This window comes from Oenanthe melanoleuca, chromosome 18 (assembly GCF_029582105.1).
Source record: "Oenanthe melanoleuca isolate GR-GAL-2019-014 chromosome 18, OMel1.0, whole genome shotgun sequence".
In the NCBI taxonomy this organism is placed as follows: domain Eukaryota; kingdom Metazoa; phylum Chordata; class Aves; order Passeriformes; family Muscicapidae; genus Oenanthe; species Oenanthe melanoleuca.
The window spans coordinates 2,017,175-2,034,094 of NC_079351.1; the positions used below are offsets into that span (position 1 = coordinate 2,017,175).

At 49.3% G+C, this 16,920-nt stretch overlaps 1 protein-coding gene across 1 annotated transcript; it reads right to left on the bottom strand.

The window, feature by feature from the left end:
• Positions 1–5,008: 5,008 nt before the first annotated feature.
• Positions 5,009–12,425, bottom strand: KCNJ2 (potassium inwardly rectifying channel subfamily J member 2). The gene is made up of 2 exons (XM_056506110.1): positions 12,307–12,425; positions 5,009–7,786 (listed from the first exon to the last, which is right to left on the bottom strand). Exon 2 carries the CDS (start codon positions 7,568–7,570, stop codon positions 6,287–6,289), a length of 1,284 nt encoding a protein of 427 aa, XP_056362085.1. The 5' UTR covers positions 7,571–7,786; positions 12,307–12,425; the 3' UTR covers positions 5,009–6,286.
• Positions 12,426–16,920: the final 4,495 nt, after the last annotated feature.

The following is a 16,920-nucleotide window of genomic DNA, read 5'->3' on the forward strand; positions in this document are numbered from 1 at the left end:
TGAGCTCAGTGCCGCAGGATCTCAGCCAGGTCTTTCCCCAGCTCAAAAATCCGGAGATTTCGGAGGTGGTGACCTCAGAGTGCTCAGGTTTGGTGAGTTTTTTATTTAGTGAGCCCCAGGCTGTGTGCATGAAACCAGAGGCACCGAGAATCCCTCGTTAAGGAGCTCATTTGCATATCAAATGAACTTGATGCACAGCAGGGTATTTGTAGAAAAATTTTATTTATTTATTTTTATTTTTTAAAAAAATTAACAAAATAAAAAAATCCTGGAAAGCAATCCCTGCTTCCCAAGCAGCCAACACATCTCCAGCAGCAGGATTTACCTGATTTACCTGATTTACCTGATTTACCTGCAAGGAATAACCAGAATTAGGCCAGGTTTGGTTCATACCAGACCTAAAACTTAATTTAGACCTCGATTCCTGAGTTATCCCGAGATCTGGTGCAGCTGGGAGGTGGAAGGAAGGGGAGATCCAATCCCAACCAATCCTGACACAACTTCCCAACCAGAGAGATTCAGCAAAGATGTCAATAATAGAAATAAATGATATAAATATTATATACTTATATAATTTTCTGATATAAATATATTATTTGTACAAATCTCAATGGAGATATTTTTAAATAAAATCCATTGGGGGTTGAAATCCAAGCCAGTAAGGAAGGGAAAGGCAAGGGGAGCATTTTTATTTTGAAATGATAAAATAAAATCCATAAATTGCTGGAACAGGTGTGTTTGTCCTGCCCACCCAAACCTCTAAGATGCATTTACTTGTGTGTGACACCCTGGATTTGAATATTCAAACAAGCTGAAAACATCAGTGTGGGATTATAATCAGCAATTTAGCAAAAATTTTGGAAGGAGAAAAAAAAATATATATATATATTTTCAAGACTTGTATTTAATTTTTATATCCTTGATTTTTCTATAATTTTATTCTTGAATTTTCTACAATTTGATTCTTGAATTATCTACAATTTTATTATTGACTTTTCTATAATTTTATTCTTGAATTTTCTACAATTCTTGATTTTTTCTCTAATTTTATTATTGACTTTTCTCTAATTTTATTATTGAATTTTCTACAATTTTATTCTTGATTTTTCTATAATTTTATTCTTGATTTTTCTACATTTTTATCCTTGACTTTTCTACAATTTTATTCTTGGTTTTTCTATAATTTTATTCTTGATTTTTCTATAATTTTATTCTTGATTTTTCTACATTTTTATCCTTGACTTTTCTACAATTTTATTCTTGGTTTTTCTATAATTTTATTCTTGACTTTTCTATAACTTTATTCTTGACTTTTTTATAATTTTATTCTTGACTTTTTTATAATTTTATTCTTGACTTTTTTATAATTTTATTCTTTAATTTTCTACAATTTTATTCTTGATTTTTCTACACTTTTATTCTTGATTTTTCTACAATTTTATTCTTGATTTTTCTATAATTTTATTATTGTTTCTTCTATAATTTTATTCTTGATTTTTCTACAATTTTATTATTGACTTTTCTACAATTTTATTATTGACTTTTCTATAATTTTATTATCGATTTTCTACATTTTTATTCTTGATTTTTCTACAATTTTATTCTTGACTTTTCTACAATTTTATTCCTGATTTTTCTATAATTTTATTCTTGATTTTTCTATAATTCTCATTGCTTTTACAGGAGCACCCAGCAGCATCACTGCCCATGTCCTGCAGCTTCCCCAGGTTTTCTGTGCTGTTTTATTCCCTTCCTCCCTTTCAGCTCAGCTGGGTGCAAAGAAGAAAACTTCAGTTCTTGGCCACCAGAATTAATTGGTGATTATTTAATTGGGGTTGAGGCACTGACAGGAGAGGGTGCTCATGATTTAGGGAAGGGCCAGAGCAGCAGGGAGTGTCCCCAGCCCTGTCCCTGAGATGATGATGATGATGATGATGATGATGATCTCTCAGAGAGAGCATTCCATTTGAAAAGTAAAATAAATGTGTAAATGGGGTCAGGGCTCTGCGGGTAAATGGCATTATGGGCTGATAAAAATGGGAAGTCAGCAGAGGGGTCAAAGCTGCTTGGAAATGTTTGATCCCTGCTGGATCTGCCCTTGGGAGCTCTGCAGCCTCAGTCTCTGCCCCGGAGAGCACAGGAATGAGGATTTCAGGGCTCTGGGGCTCCTTGCTGTGACACCAGCAGTGCAGATTACACTCCAATAAAAGATGTTCCAGGCAGACACGAAACACGAGGATTTCAAGATGACTTTTTTAATCCCTTCCCAAATCTTCCACTGTGCTTGCTGATGCTCTGGCTGCTTTCATCCCTCCCCCCTTTCCCTGCTTTGGAGCTTTTCTTCCATTTCCACACAAGGCAAGGATTGACCTGGGGCTCTGCACTCCCAGGAAAGGTCCTGGATTCACCTGGGGCAGATTTTCCTCTGGTACAAATCTGGTTTGTGTTGTCCCCTTGGGAAAGAATGATGGGACCACCTTTCCTCCTGCTTTTTGCTGTGCTCAGACAACCACAAACACAGCTCAACATCCCCCTCCAGACCCATCTCCCCCCTCCTTTACACACGGGCTGCACACACCCAGCTCATCCTCAAATTATTTTTTTTTTTTTATTATTTATTTAGAAATAATAAAATAAGACATAATATATAAAAATCTGTACAATCCACAATTTGTGCAGTACATTAGGAAGACTTTGATACAAAAAGGCTGCAAACAGGAAAATAGAGTCATGGACAATTGTCAGATGCCGAGATTGTTCGTCTTACAAGAGCTGCAGGCCAAAAAAAAGTCCTTACAAAAATCAGCTTCTGGTGGGCTGTGGGGTGGCAGCTGTGCAGCACCTTCTACTCCACAATGTGGTGAGCAGCCAGAATTAAAGACATTACAGTACTTCTCAGTTTTACCTTGTAATCCACCGTGAAAAAAAAAAAAAAAGAAAAACCTAAGAGAACGAATTAAATATCTCAACCCTTTGTCTTTTTTTTTCCGAGGGTGACACAGAAGTGTTAAAGCCAGTAATTAAAGTAATTAAAGCCAGCTAATGAGTGAGGATCCCTACCCTGGCCCAATTAACCCAGGATAACTCAATTAACCCAGGACAACTCGCACGGAAGAGAAGGAGGGAGGGGAGCACCCCCACCTGCCTCTGCTCCTGCCACTGTACACAGAATTATGGGTCAGACAAAGTGTCTCATTCAAGTATTTTCAGGGAAGGGCAGAAATAACATATTCCCCCCCAGCCCCTAAGCAAAAGACAGGATAAAAGCTTCCATGCGAGCCAAGTTATCCAATTTATCCAATTTATCCTGGATAAAGGGGCTGAACCGAGGCCTGGGGGAGCCTGGGGGTAGAGCTCTGTCAGTTTAAAGTTTAAAAAGTTTAAAGTTTAAAGTTTTTAAAGTTTAAAGTTTTTAAAGTTTAAAGTTTTTAAAGTTTAAAGTTTTTAAAGTTTAAAGTTTTTAAAGTTTAAAGTTTTTAAAGTTCAGCATAAGCTTGGCCCAGGATCAACGAGAACTGAAGGAAAGCTCAGTCGCTGTCCAGTCCTCAAAAATAATTTTTTTTTTTTTTAATGATTCCTCCAATTTGCTGCTGAGAAAGCCAAAAATGGATGGCAAAAAGGGGATGGGGACCACTGGCAGGGCTCTCCCCAGCAGCTTGTGGGATTCCCTGGGCAAAGACAAAGGGTTGTGAAAGAAAGAACAAGCAGAGATTAAAAATGGATTACACCTGGACACACCCCCTGGACACGGCTCTGGGAGCTCTGCAGAAACACCAGTAACTAGAACGTGTTCTCAAATGAAAAGTCCATGCTTAAAAAATAAATAAAGAAAAGTTCAGAGCATTAGGAATCCTATAAGGCTTGCAAGTAATTTGCTAAAAATCATGCTAACCTGTAGCATCTAGTCCTAGCGAGCCGAGACTGCTGAGCTGAATTGATACTTTTTTTTTTTTTGTGGCCTTTTCGTTGTCTTCTCCTTGTCCTCCTTTACAGACTTCTATTTACATTTGGCTTTAAATATGAAAATACTTGATAAACTTTATAAAATGTACAATTTTTAAAAATATTTCTGAAAAACCGACTTGAAAAACAAAACAAACAAACAAGAAAAAAAAAAAAAACCACCAAAAAAACCCCAAAAACAAACCCAAAACCTCTGCACCAGAAACGTTAAAGGGGGAGGGGATTTTTTTTTTTTTTTTTTTAAACTCTCTGGATTTCTCGTGTGTCAAAGAAATGAGACGAATCCTGCATTTTCCATCCCCTCCCATCTCTCTTCCCTCCCTCAGGTATCTCAAGTATCATGTGGTGGGAGCACTGTGCACTGGGGGATGCTGCTGTGGCATCAGACCCCCCTTCTCCTGCTCAGCCTCCCTTTCCCCACGGTGTTTTCGTGCCCCTCTGTCACTGAACCCTCTTTGGTTTGGTTTTTCCCCTCTTGCAGCACCCTGCTGACCCACGAGCTGCCACCGGGCTGCCCTGACACCTCCACCCTCCCACCCCAGGAGCAGCCCCAGCGCTCGCACTTCACCCTCTGCCCTCTCCAGGAGCCAAACCCGTGTTTGCAGCACGGAATCCCCCAGTTCCCACCCTCTCCTCACCGGGAACCAGCTCATTGCAGGCGTTTCTCTGGCAGGGGCCCGAGCCCTCGGCAGACATCCACGAGCAGAAGACACCAGACCTAGAACAAGCTGTTTTTTAATGGCATACAGTGATCCAATACTGCAAGAGTGCTCTGGGACTGGAGCCCCGCAGCAGCAGGGGCCAAGCACAGCTTTGCTGTCTCCTCCAGCTTAGAGGCACAGAGAATTTAAAGCCAAAACACCTCCAAGGGCTTTGCTGAAGGTGACAAAATCTGCCTGGGCTGCCACCAGCCTCATCCTCCCCAAAGAATCCCTCTCTCCAGCAGGAGGAAATCCTCCCTCACAGCCAGCCCTGCTGGAGAGGAGCATCTTGCACAAATCTCTGCCATCCCTCTGCCACTCCTGGGTGCTGTGCTGCCCTTTCCTCCTCAAAAATCTCTTCCTGGGGATCTCTCTGCTGCTTGGCTCATCCCTGGCCAAGCTCCAGGCGTGTCCATGGCACAGTTTCAGGGAAAGCTCCTCTGCTCAGAGCTGGGGCAGGCCAGGGAGGACACACAGGTGATGCTGGTTTGCTTCCCCCTACAAGAAAACAGGGATTTTATTCCCCCCCACATGGGGAAAAAGAGAAGGAGGCCCAGCTCGCTTTAGATCCCAGCCTTAAGCCTTTAGAATAAGGTGCAAAATAAAGGTCTTAAAAAGAAAAGAAAAAAAAAAAAAAAAAAAAAAGAAAAAACTCAAAACCAAAAAAAGTGTCTGAGGTTTGATTTTTTTTGTTGTTGTTGTTGTTTAAAGCAGCCTGTTCCTTTTTTTTTTTTTCCTTTTTTTTTTTTTTTTTTTTAAATAAACTCCACTGTGCAAAACTGTGCATTTTCTTTGGTATCCACTTAGGTAGTTTGAACTTAGTACTTTTTCCTATGCATACATATCTTTTGTCTCACTTTTCCTTTAGACAGAGAATTAAATTCTCCCCCCAAAAAAATAATAATTTTGCTGGAGGCTACTGATTGGCCTGATATTACATAATGCCCCTTATGTAATTGGAAAGAGAGAAATTGATTCTAGCTATCAACTACTGGCCTCAAAAGGAGTTTAAACTTTTCTGGCAACATTGGCCTCTCTGAACTGATCATGAGCTTTTCAACCCAAAAAGTTCAACACTGACTTTTTTTTTTTTTTCTTTTTAAATTACACAAGAGAAAATAAAAACTACACTGCAACAAAAATAACCATTTGTGTTCATGTAGTTAGCAGCAGCTTTTTAAAAAATAATTATAATAATAATAATAAGGCAGATTCTTGCCTTTGTTATGCCATTAAAAACATTCTTGTTCCCTAGAGAGAAGCATTCTGGAAAAAGTTGAAAAAAAAAAAAAAAATAATAATAACCCAACCAAAGCTTGCCTGCAAGTTCAAGTTTTGTAAAAAAATATATACATAATTTATTCTACAACATATGTGCCTTCTGTTCATACTTAGACATGTTTAGTGCTTTGTGTTTAGAGTTTATTTCCTGTCGTCCCTTCCTCTGAGGACAGCCCTAAAACCAGCCTGGGTTCCTCGGGTCTGCTGCCTTCACGCCACTCTCGCACAGTACCGTTGTCTGCAAACTCTTGTGGGCCAGCTGCTCGCGTCGGGGAGCCCTGGGCCCGCGGCACGGAGCGGGGTCAGCCCGCCAAGCACGCCGGAGGGGCAGCGCCCGCCAGTCAGATCTCGGACTCGCGCCGCAGCGGCCGCGGCTCCAGCGGCACCCCCGCCTGGCTGTGGCGCTCCATGTCGGGGTGCGTGTCCGTGCTCATGCTCTCGGGCACGCCCGTGTCGATCTCGTCCTCCTCCTTGCTGCTGAGCGCCACCTCGTTCTCGTAGCAGAAGGAGTTGGCGTTGGAGAGGATGTACTTCTTCTCCGCCAAGTCCCTGGCGCTGCAGATGGGCGTGTTGGGCACTTCGTAGGTTTTGTGGAACCTCGAGTAGTCCACCTTGTAGTAGTTCTTCTCCTCGAAGAGCACGGGCTCGTAGCGGTGGCCCCAGAGGATCTCGTTGGCCAGGTACGAGCTGCGGCACTGCGTGGTCATGGCCGTGGCCTCCACCATGCCCTCCAGGATGACCACGATCTCGAAGTCGGCGTTGTCCATGTCCTGCTTGCTCAGGTCGTACAGAGGGCTGTCCTCGTCGATCTCGTGCACGATGGTGATGGGCGACACCAGGAAGATGCGGTCGATGCCGCTGTCGAAGCCCACGTTGATGTCGATCTGGTCCAGGGGGATGTACTCCCCCTCCGACGTGATCCTGGACTTCAGCAGCTGCGCCCGCACGTGCGCCTCCACCAGGTGGCTTTTCCTCAGGTTCCCCACGCGCCACATCAGGCACAGCTTCCCGTCCCTCATGGCCACCACGGCGTTGTGGCTGAACACCAGAGTTTCGTTCCTCTTTTTTGGCTTCGCCATCTTTGCCATGACGGCGCCAATGATGAAGGCATCGATGATGCAGCCCACGATGGACTGGAAAACCACCATGAACACGGCGATGGGACACTCGTCGGTGACGCACCTGAAGCCGTAGCCGATGGTGGTCTGGGTCTCGATGGAGAACAGGAAGGCCGCGGTGAAGCTGCTCACCTGAGACACGCAAGGCTTGCTGTTCTCCTGCTCCTCCAGATCCCCGTGCAACAGCGCGATCAACCAAAACACACAGCCAAAAAAAAGCCAGGAGAGGATGAAAGTCAGGCAGAAGATCACCAGCATCCACCTCCAGCGGATGTCCACGCACGTGGTGAAGATGTCGGCCAGGTAGCGCTGCCCCTTCTCGCCCACGTTGATGAACTGGACATTGCAGTGCCCGTCCTTCTTGACGAAGCGGCTCCGGCACTGCTGCCGGGTGTGGACCTTGCCCTTGCCGTTGCCGAAGCCGTTGGCCACGGCCATGGTGGACAGCTTCATGCCGTCCTCCTCCGAGGACACGATGCTGTAGCGGTTGGTTCGCACGCTGCCCATCACTACTGCCGGGGACTGAGGTGCTTCTGCTTTAGAAAACAGTCTGAGTTTCTGCAAAACCCTTTGGAGAAACAGTTTTGAAAGTTCTACAGGAACACACACAGGCGGAAAAGCCGGGCGGAGGCCGGAGTCCCCAGGAGCCCTCGGATCAACCAAGGACGGTCTTCTGGCATGCAGGGTGAGCTCAGCAAGCCGCCGTCATAGGGAGGGCATGGTCTGCAAGAGAAAGAGAAACGGCACTTTAGGCACCAAGGAAAACAGCACCTGTGGACCTGCAGGAAGTTTCCTCTCCCTTAGTGGCATTTTCAGCAAGGCTCCATGCCCGCAGCTGTGCTACTGCGAGGAAGGAATTGTCCTTCCCCAAGGAAAGCGTGAAGGGATCGTGTCACACCGCTCTGAGCAACGTTCACTTCAAAGCTGGGCACGCAAAGGATCTCTCTGCTATTAATAACTGTGAGTTCTGCTTCTTTTGAAACAAACAATTCCCTTTAACGAATACTGAAGTGGTTTGCAGCGAGCTGTGATGTGTCTCGTGGACTGTCTGACCCATGACAAAGCAGAAGGGAAGGTGGAGATGGGGAATAAACTTGGGAAGTGCAGATAGCGGTGATTCTGTGAAATTAAAGCACCTACAATTGTTTTAATTAAGCTAAAAGAAGGAGCTGTGTATTCCCAGCAAATTCCAGGAATAAGGGCTGCAGTAGCTTCTCTCTAACTCCATAAACTCATCGGGATCTCTGTAGATTTTACGCTCAAGTCTGGCCTAAGTCGTACCAAAAAAAAAATAAACTTTTTAAACCTCTCATCTGCTCCTGCTAAAGGCAGCAGTAAAAAGTAGCAGAATCAGCTGAGTGCCTTCCTGACACCTTCAGCAGCGAGTCCCAGCACCTTCCCCTGGGGAGCCCCTTCCATCTCCCCGAGGGTCCCGTGGGTCTGAGGTGTCACCCATCAAGACTCGGCAGAAAGGCGACAAAACCCTGTCCCTGAGGGGAGAGGCCACCAAAAACTTGTTTCAGGGAGGTCTGGCTTAGACCCAGGTCTAGCTTTTAACAAGTGCGTCATCCATTAAGTCATGTACTGCATATCAGGAAATGGAACTGGAATACTGCAGAGGAGAAGGGATGTATTAAAGCCACTGCTCCAGCCACACATGGCCCACGGAGGGAATAAAGCTAAACCCAGGTGGAGAGGAATGCCTGCTGTCCCTCTGGCACGGCACTGGAGGCTCCAGAACCATTTACAGTAGCAGGGGATGAAACCACGGCGCTCTTCCTAAATTAATGTTATCAAAACTCATCTGAGTTTGTCCAAAAGCCAACAGCACCGCAGCCACCTCTGCTCTTCCTCTGACTGGAATCTGACAACAGCTGGAGATGTTATCTCCTTTCCCAACCACAGCAGCCCCTAAAGCCCTGCTGAGGTGCTCCAAAAACTTATTCCAAACAACTCCTCCAGCCCTCCCACATCCTCCAGCCACATTACAAAGGCTTGAGCTCAGCAAACACTTGTTAGGAAAAGGGCAGGTGACAAACAGCAACATCACCAGCCTGCTGCAGGCTGCTTTTCGCTCCAGGACCTCCTCAGGGTTTGCTTTCACCTCCTCTTTTCCCCTCGCTCCTGTTTGTTGTGCAAGAATGTGTCCCCATGCCTCCTTGCCAAGATTAGTCATCTGTGACTTCAGCTCAGACAAGACATTTTGGCAGCTCTTGGCTCTGCAATGCCCGTCTGAGTGCAGCTCTCAGCACTGAACACTTCTGGAGCTGCTCTCCTACTTACCCTGGGCACTTATTCTTACTTTTACAACTGTCTTGCCTCCACTGTGTAAGGATCCACTTTTTTCCCCTCTTACACCTTTCTGTTCCCGGGTTTTCTCATTCCTGTCATGATATCGTGCTCAAAAATACAAAAGAATTCGTTTAACGCTCACTTAAACGATTTGTTTTGGCCAAAACCCCGCTTTTATTAGAAACCTGAACACAGCAGGGAAGTGAAATTACTGTTAATACATCCCACATAAAAAAAAACTTCTTGAAAAGCCATTGCACTGCTCTGCAAATCGATCACTTTCATAAACCACATCCTATAATCACAGTCATGTTCGACTTGCACAGTCAAAGCCTGTTTTGTTCCAAGCTGATGGAAACACAGCCTAGGAAACAGTTTCTTCTGGAGTTCGGGTTTCTTTTCCCTTTTCTTTCCTGGATTTTAGAGGAAAACTTTGGGTGGAGGGAAAGATAAGCTGGAACATTTAAAGAGTCTGAATATGCAGACACAAAAGTCTCGACCTGAGGACACTTGTTTGAATTCCACAAATCCCTGAAATCCTAACACCAGCATCCTGTGGCTGCATTTAGAAGTTTGGGACTCAAATTTGTCATATTTCTTCCATTCCCTGGTCAGATCCCTCCTGGCTGGATGTGCTGTGGGAGTGGAGCTGCACCCCTTTGGTCCCAGGGACCCCAAACCTGGGGGTGAGTTTGGGGACAGCTTTGCTGGGAGCTCACAGCACACAGCTCTGGCATGCTCCAGGGCAGCAGAGCTCTCTGCCTGCTTTTCCAGGAGGAGATGGGATGGGTGGGATGCACAGGGATCAGCCAGAGAAATACATGCTCATGGAAATACATATTTCCATGCTCATGGAAACACAGGTCCTGTGAAACACCCTGGGGATCCACTGGCTGCCCCAGCACCTGCTCCGTGCTCACCCTGACCCTCACAAACACCTCCACCAAAAGTTTCCCAAAAAACCCAGGAACAAAGCAGCAGGAAAACCTAATGCTACTCCTTGCTGTGCCAATCCACCTGCTGCTCCAAGGCTGGGCAGTGCTGCTGCCCCTCACTCCGCCCCAGCACAAGTTTTTGGAGGCACCAAAAATCCCAGGCTGGTGTGGGAGCAGCCCAGCAATCCTCCCTGGGCAGAGGGAACCAACCCAGTACCACTGACCCACCCCAGTCAAACTGGGCCCAGTGCAGCCACACACACACAGAGCTGTAAATTCAATCATCACCAGGTGTGCTGTTATGGTAATGATGATTATTATTAATAATAATCCCGGTGAACTTTCCTGCTGGAAGGGAAGACAAGCAATGCATTTGCAGTGGCAGGGACACGGGATAACTGGGAAGGGATGAGATGGGATGGCAGAGCCTGGCCAGGGGATGCTTGGAGAAGGGAGGAAAACGGGGCTGTGCTGCATCTGCAGCATTTCTGAGCCAGCATTTGGGGAAATGCCACGAAGAGGAGCCCAAACCTTCACCTTCCCCTGAGCATCCCCCTCTGAACCTCGGCTGGGGACGGACGCTCACAGCGCAGGGCACGGCAGGAGGGGAACTGTGCAAAGGTTACGGACCGAGGGCTCGCTCCGGAGCGCGGAGGAGCAGGGGAGGGTGGAGAGGAGCAGCAGGGAGCGCTTGGAGCGGTTATTCCCCGGCTGACGCCACCGAGCCCTGCGGAGCGAGCCGGGCACATGTTGCCAAGAGAGCACCAGCAGCAGCTCAGCCAAGCTGAGCAGCGCTCGGAAGGCAGAACAAAGCAGCTTCTCGCCCCAGCCAAGCCTGCTCCCGCATTCCTGCTGCCTCGCTGCCGGGCACGGCCACCCCTGTAACCTTTCTCCTTAAAAGTCATTCCCCAGGGCTCCTCCGCGGCTCCGGGCACGACTCAAGTTACAGCGAGTGGCGAGCTGCCTTCAGGAGAAGGATCTGACCTTCAGGGACAGGCAGCAGGGGGGAGAAAAAAATTTTAAAAAGAGCACATGATGCAGAGAAATGGGTGCGAAGAAATAGGAGAAAGGGAAGGACAAGTGGCGCTCGCATCTGCTGTCCTGCCAAGGAGACGGGCTCGGGGTATTTGTAGCTGGTGACAAAATAACTCGGAGCGGAGCAGCCATCACCAGGGGGTGTACGCGGCGCACCGGCCGCGGCGATGGAAAAGCAAACAAGTGTAAAGGTAAGGCTGAGCCACGGAGACAAGTGCGGGCAGCCTGCGGGGTGGGGACAGAGCTGCGGGTCCGGATCGAGCCGGGCCGGCGGCACCTGCGGGTGCCCGGTGACACCTGCGGGTCCCCAGTGGCACCTCCCCCGGTCACTGACCCCCCAGATCCATCTCCCTTTGCTTATCAGTATTTTTTTCCTTTCACTGTCATGAGCTAAGCTGAAACAATACAGCTCTTCGCTGCCTTCGCAGATGCTTTTTTTTTTTTTTTTTTTTTTTTTTTTCTTTCCTGCTTCCCATTCTTTTGGCAGGATGGTCAAAAAGAAAGAAGCCCTGCCGATGAATGAAGCTACAGGTCCATTTCACAGCCCTGCAAACCATCCCGGGCGCTCAAACCCACGCATCCCAGCGCCGGGACTCGCCGCTCCTGCCCTCCCTCCGTGCACGAAACAACAGGCGAGAAGAAGGCGAAGGGATGGAGCGGTGCGCTTTGTGCGACGCGGAGTTGTCATGCGAACTTCCAGCCCTTCCCCAGGATAAAATATCCCGAGGGGGGAGGAAAAAAAGCGGGGGGAGCAGCTGGTGCATGGAAAGTTATGAGCACAAACAGATGCTGCAAGCAGATGCTCGGGCGCTCCAGCCATACCTATCGAATTATTTTAGGCGCTGAGAATAGCTCCGTGAGAAACGCAGGAGTTGCCCCTCTTCTCCAAGCCCGCTTTATCGCGGGGGGGTATCGCGACAGCGCATCGCCTCCGCCGCTCGGGGAGGCGCGCAGGCAGCGGGGGAAGGAGGCGACCCTTACCTGCGGCGGACGCGAGGGAGGTGCCGGTGCGGAGAAGGGGTAAAAGATCCGTGGCGAGGCCGTGCCCGGTGCCCGGTGCCCGCTCCGCTCGCACTGCGCTCCCGCCCGCCCGCGGCCCCTTTTTGCGGGCGGCCATGGACCGTTTAATACGGCCCCAACGGCCCCGCCCCCCGCGAGCCCGCGGCCAATCACAGCGCGGGGCGGGGCCGGGGGGCGGGGCCAAGGAGGGACCGGGAGCGGCACCGGGAGCGGCGCCGGGAGCGGAGCGGGGATGGAGCCGGGATGCTCCGGGGATGCTCCGGAGCGGCGCTCCCAGCCGGGCTTCCCGCTGCCACGATGGGCTCGGGAGAAGGCGCTGGGTCCCCGCTGCAGAGGGTCCTTGAGTTCCCGGTGCTGAGGGTCCCGGGAAAAGGCGCAGGGTTCCGGGATTCCCGCTGCGGAGAGTCCCTGGGATCCCGGTGCGGAGGGTCCCAGAAGAAGGCAACGGGTCTCTGGATCCCCGGTGCAAAGGGGTGCCAGCAGAAGGCACCGGGTGCTCGGGTCCGCGGTGCAGAGGATGCCCGGATTCCCGGTGCCGAGGGTCCCGGGAGAACGCACCGGGTTCCCGAGTCTGCGGTGCAGAGGAACCCTGGATTCCCGGTGCCGAGGGTCCCGGGAGAACGCAGCGGGTCCCCGCTGCAGAAGGAGAAGGCACCGGGTCCCTGGATCCCCGTGCGGAGGGTATCCAGGAGAAGACGCCGTGTCCCCGGGACCCCGGTGTCCGTGTGAAGGGGGGTCCCGGGAGAAGGCGGCGGGTTCCCGTTGCCCGGTGCAGGTTCCCGTTGCCCGGTGCGGGTTCCCCGGTGCCCGGTGCGGGAGAAGCCGCGGTGGGCAGCGCGTTCGGCGGCGCTCGCTCGGCTCTGCGGTTCCGTGTCCCGGCTCCGGGACGCTCCGGTTGTGCCCGCGGGCACCGGCACCTGCCGCCCGCATCCCCGCACGTCCCTCGGCACGGTCAAGGCTTTTGCGGGACTTGTCGGGGAGTTTGGGATGCTCCCCTGCGAGAGCTGGCTGCCCGCTCCCCTGTTCCCGTGTTTTGGGCTGATATCTGAGGCTCCGAGCAGTGAGAAAAAAATAGCGGAGATGGAAAAGTTTCATTCCTTTTGTCCCTCTCTTTATTTTAGTGAAGGGAAATGCTAAGGTGCAGGGTGTCCCATCCCAAACTCCCGACCCTAGCAGGCACGACACAACACCGCTCCTAAACCCAAAATCCTTCTCTTTAACTAAGTGAAACATCCCTTCCAAAACAAGAGCTTTGATCCCCGGACTAAGATCTTTTGGAGCGAGGGAAGGACGAGCCTGGCTGCAGTGCGTGGGATCCACGGCTTTGTTCCCTGAGTCACCTGTGGCAGCTCGGTCAGGCTGGCCAGAGTTGAAATATGCAGAAATCCAAATGATTTTTAACAGCTTGTCCTCCCTACAGTGGACGTGGCCTAAGACAAAGAAAATAAAGATGAAATGCCTGGCCGGGAGCCTCGCAGGAACAAAAACAGCCTTGTAAGCACAGCCTGAAGTTTGCCAAGCCCCGGCTCTGATGGACAGTGCGGGGCTGTCGGGCTCCGGGGCAGGTGTCCGCAGCAGGACACTGTCCCTGCCCTCGGCAAGGGACAACAGCTGAAACCCGCGGGGGAGCCCGTGCTGTGCTGGAAGAACAGGGTGACTGCTGAGTGCAGGGGGGCAGAGCACCCCAGGATTTAGGAACTGCCATAAACACCTTGAGTTGCACCCAGCACTGCCACAGCAGCTCCCGAAACACCCAGAAATGAGAGCTGGGGATGCTCCGGGGAGCCAGCAGCCTGGAGCTGCTGAGGGATAGACTGCTCCAAGCGGGTCGGCCTCCAGAGAGCTCCGAACAATGTCCAGAGCAGGCTGCAAATACGATTCCTTACTTTCCACAGCAATGCCAGTGCCTGCAGGCGCTCCTCCTTGCTTAAACTCTCCTCCTCATTAGTTTGCTAAGTCTCCAGGTCTGCCGTGAGCTGTCTTTGAACACTCGCTGGAAAAGCCTTGCCCAAACACTCTCTCCGTGCTGCTGCTGCTCCATCCCGAGCGCGCCCGGCACCGCCGGGGCTCGCCGAGCTCCCCGCATCCCCAGCGAGGAAGTGCCGCATTGTTGCAGCGATAAACACGGGGCAGCTGCCTCACCAGAGCCGCATTTGCGAGCGCAGGAGGCGCAGAGTGTGCGTGGTGGGGAGGGGGAAGCAGCGACAAGTTGGGCAATCTGGCAAGTTGGGCAATCGGCCGTTTGCGAGTTGTTCTTGGGTGGTTCCGTTCTGTTTGCAAGGGCAAGAGAAGTCCAGAACTTTTGAGTGATGGATCTGGAAAGCAAAATCTATAAGGGGCACGACTGCAATTAATTTATCCGTTTAGTGAGTGGAAGATGATTAAATCCACAGGATTTGAAAGAGACGGGCACAGTTCCTGTACCTGTATCAGAGAAAAACTATCCCTCGTGCTTCTCTTTGTGCACTTCCCATCAAGTACCGAAATAGCAACAATTTGAGGCACCTTGAAGTATTTGCTATGTGTCAGTGAAATAAAGAGCTGTGAGCCACTCCTGCTAAGAGATGCTGTGCTGGGGGGTGGGTGCAGCAATTCCCTGTGCAAAATCTCCAAGATATTTCAGATTGCAGCCCGGCTTTGGAGCCTCTTACTCAGCCTTTACTCATGCGAGGCGGCTGATAAAAAATACAGCCCCACTACAGATTTATCTGCCCAGATGAGTAAGGCTTACTCAGCCATTCAGCATTTCACACGAGGCAGGGGAGAGCAGATACATCAGCACTGCTTCACAGCTTTCTCAAAGTCGGGGCAGCTCTGCCCAGAAAGCTCTTCTTCGAATGAAATATCGATTGTAAACCTATTGCACAGATAATGAAAACCATAACAGAGCCTGCCTGGGCTCCAGCGAGAGGAGCCCTTCCAAACTTCCAAACAGGGAAGCTGAAGTTACAAGAAAAGTTTCTAAAAAACCCTTTCCTGTTGCAACAAGCCAGGACAAAGAGGGTGAGACAGCTGAAAACTTAACCCTCAGTGCAGAGCGAGGGGTTCACTTTCCTTCTCTCCACGAGTGGTTTTCCAATCGCAGCCTTGCCTCAGAAATCTCCCACTGAAATATTAGAAAAGCAACGTGAAATGATCATGGGCTGAGAGATTTTCAAGGCAAGACCCTTTATCTGCAGAAAAAATGGTGCCAAGGGAGAGGAAGGGCTCTAGCAAGGAAGAACACTGGGGAATTTTTCTCCCCTTTTTCTGTCACAGTTCTCCCCTCGGTTGTCACCACAGCCAGCCTGTCCCTCAGCTTGCAGATTCCCCCTGGGAGGAAATTTGGGAGTTGTGTTGCAGGCCCAGACCTTGAACCAGAGGCTTCAGCCCCTGTCTCACTCCATGGGAGACGTTATTAAATTGCTTTTTCTGTCTTGGCGCTGAAAGGACCTAATTATCAGATTGCATTAGTCCTCATCTCTTCAAGTGGCCAAATCTGCTTTGGTTCTCAAGGATTTTATTGCCAGCTGAAAATGGCTTAATTGTATTGTACTTGCAAAGAAAACACGGGCTGGGGGAATCAAAGCTTTCCACAAGAGGAGAAGAAATGCCATAAATAACAGGCTGGGCTTTGATTTTGTTGGGTCTCACCATTTCCATGCATGTAAACTGGCATGAGTCTGCCTTTCTTCCCTAGCCATGAAGTCAACTGGAAAAAATTCCTCAGGAAAAGGTGGTTTCCCCATTCCCAGTGACCTCCTGGGGTTTAACTGGACCTTTATAGGTCCAGTGCTGGGATCTCCAGGGGAAAATGAACCCACGTTGGTAACAGAAGGAGTGGGGAAATCCAATGAAAACTCCACAGAGAGAAGCTTGATAAGACTTGAGAGAGCAAATAAATAGATTTGCAAGCAAATGGGATCTACAGGTGTGCAGTTCTGCTCCATAAAAATGGGTTTGTCCATGGGAGGGATGAAATTGGACAGAGGAAATTGAATTTGGGTTTTATGTACATGAGAAGAGTGGAACTCACATTCCCCAATCACATTTGTTTTCTAAACTGTGTCCAAAATCTTCATTTAAGATTTCAGGCTGCCTTAGTTAGGCTTATCCTAAAGGCAAACCACCAGCCAGTCACTGTATTTTGGAAAAAAAATAAATATATTTTCAGTCCTTGCTGCTGCAGGAGAGGGATGTTGGGAGCAAGGTGAAGAAATCTTGAAATACTGAATTCCAAACAGAAATCCACTTCTAGCAGGAGCTGTATCGAGCTCCCAATCCAACAGCAACCCACAAATTCTGCCAAGGAAAACTCCTTTCCAGAGCTGTATTCCATGTGGCTCGGTTCTCACCAAATTAAGGTGCCTAATTTAAAGCATCTTGAGCTCCCAGCTGAACTTTCAGACCCAATAAAACGTGGTGTTGCTAAAAAGGGAACTCTGAGCTCTCAGTGCAGGGTCAAAGGCCTTCAAATGATCAGGAAATGTTCACCTGATATTTCATGTGCACCTGGCACATTCCATATTTTCTCCAAGCAGACAGGTCCAGCTCCATTCAGGGACCTGCTCCCACAATCCAGATCTGGGGATAATC

What these genes read in the sequence shown, in the direction of transcription:
- KCNJ2 (XM_056506110.1), bottom strand. Translation starts at nt 7,570, where the DNA reads ATGGGCAGCGTGCGAACCAACCGCTACAGCATCGTGTCCTCGGAGGAG.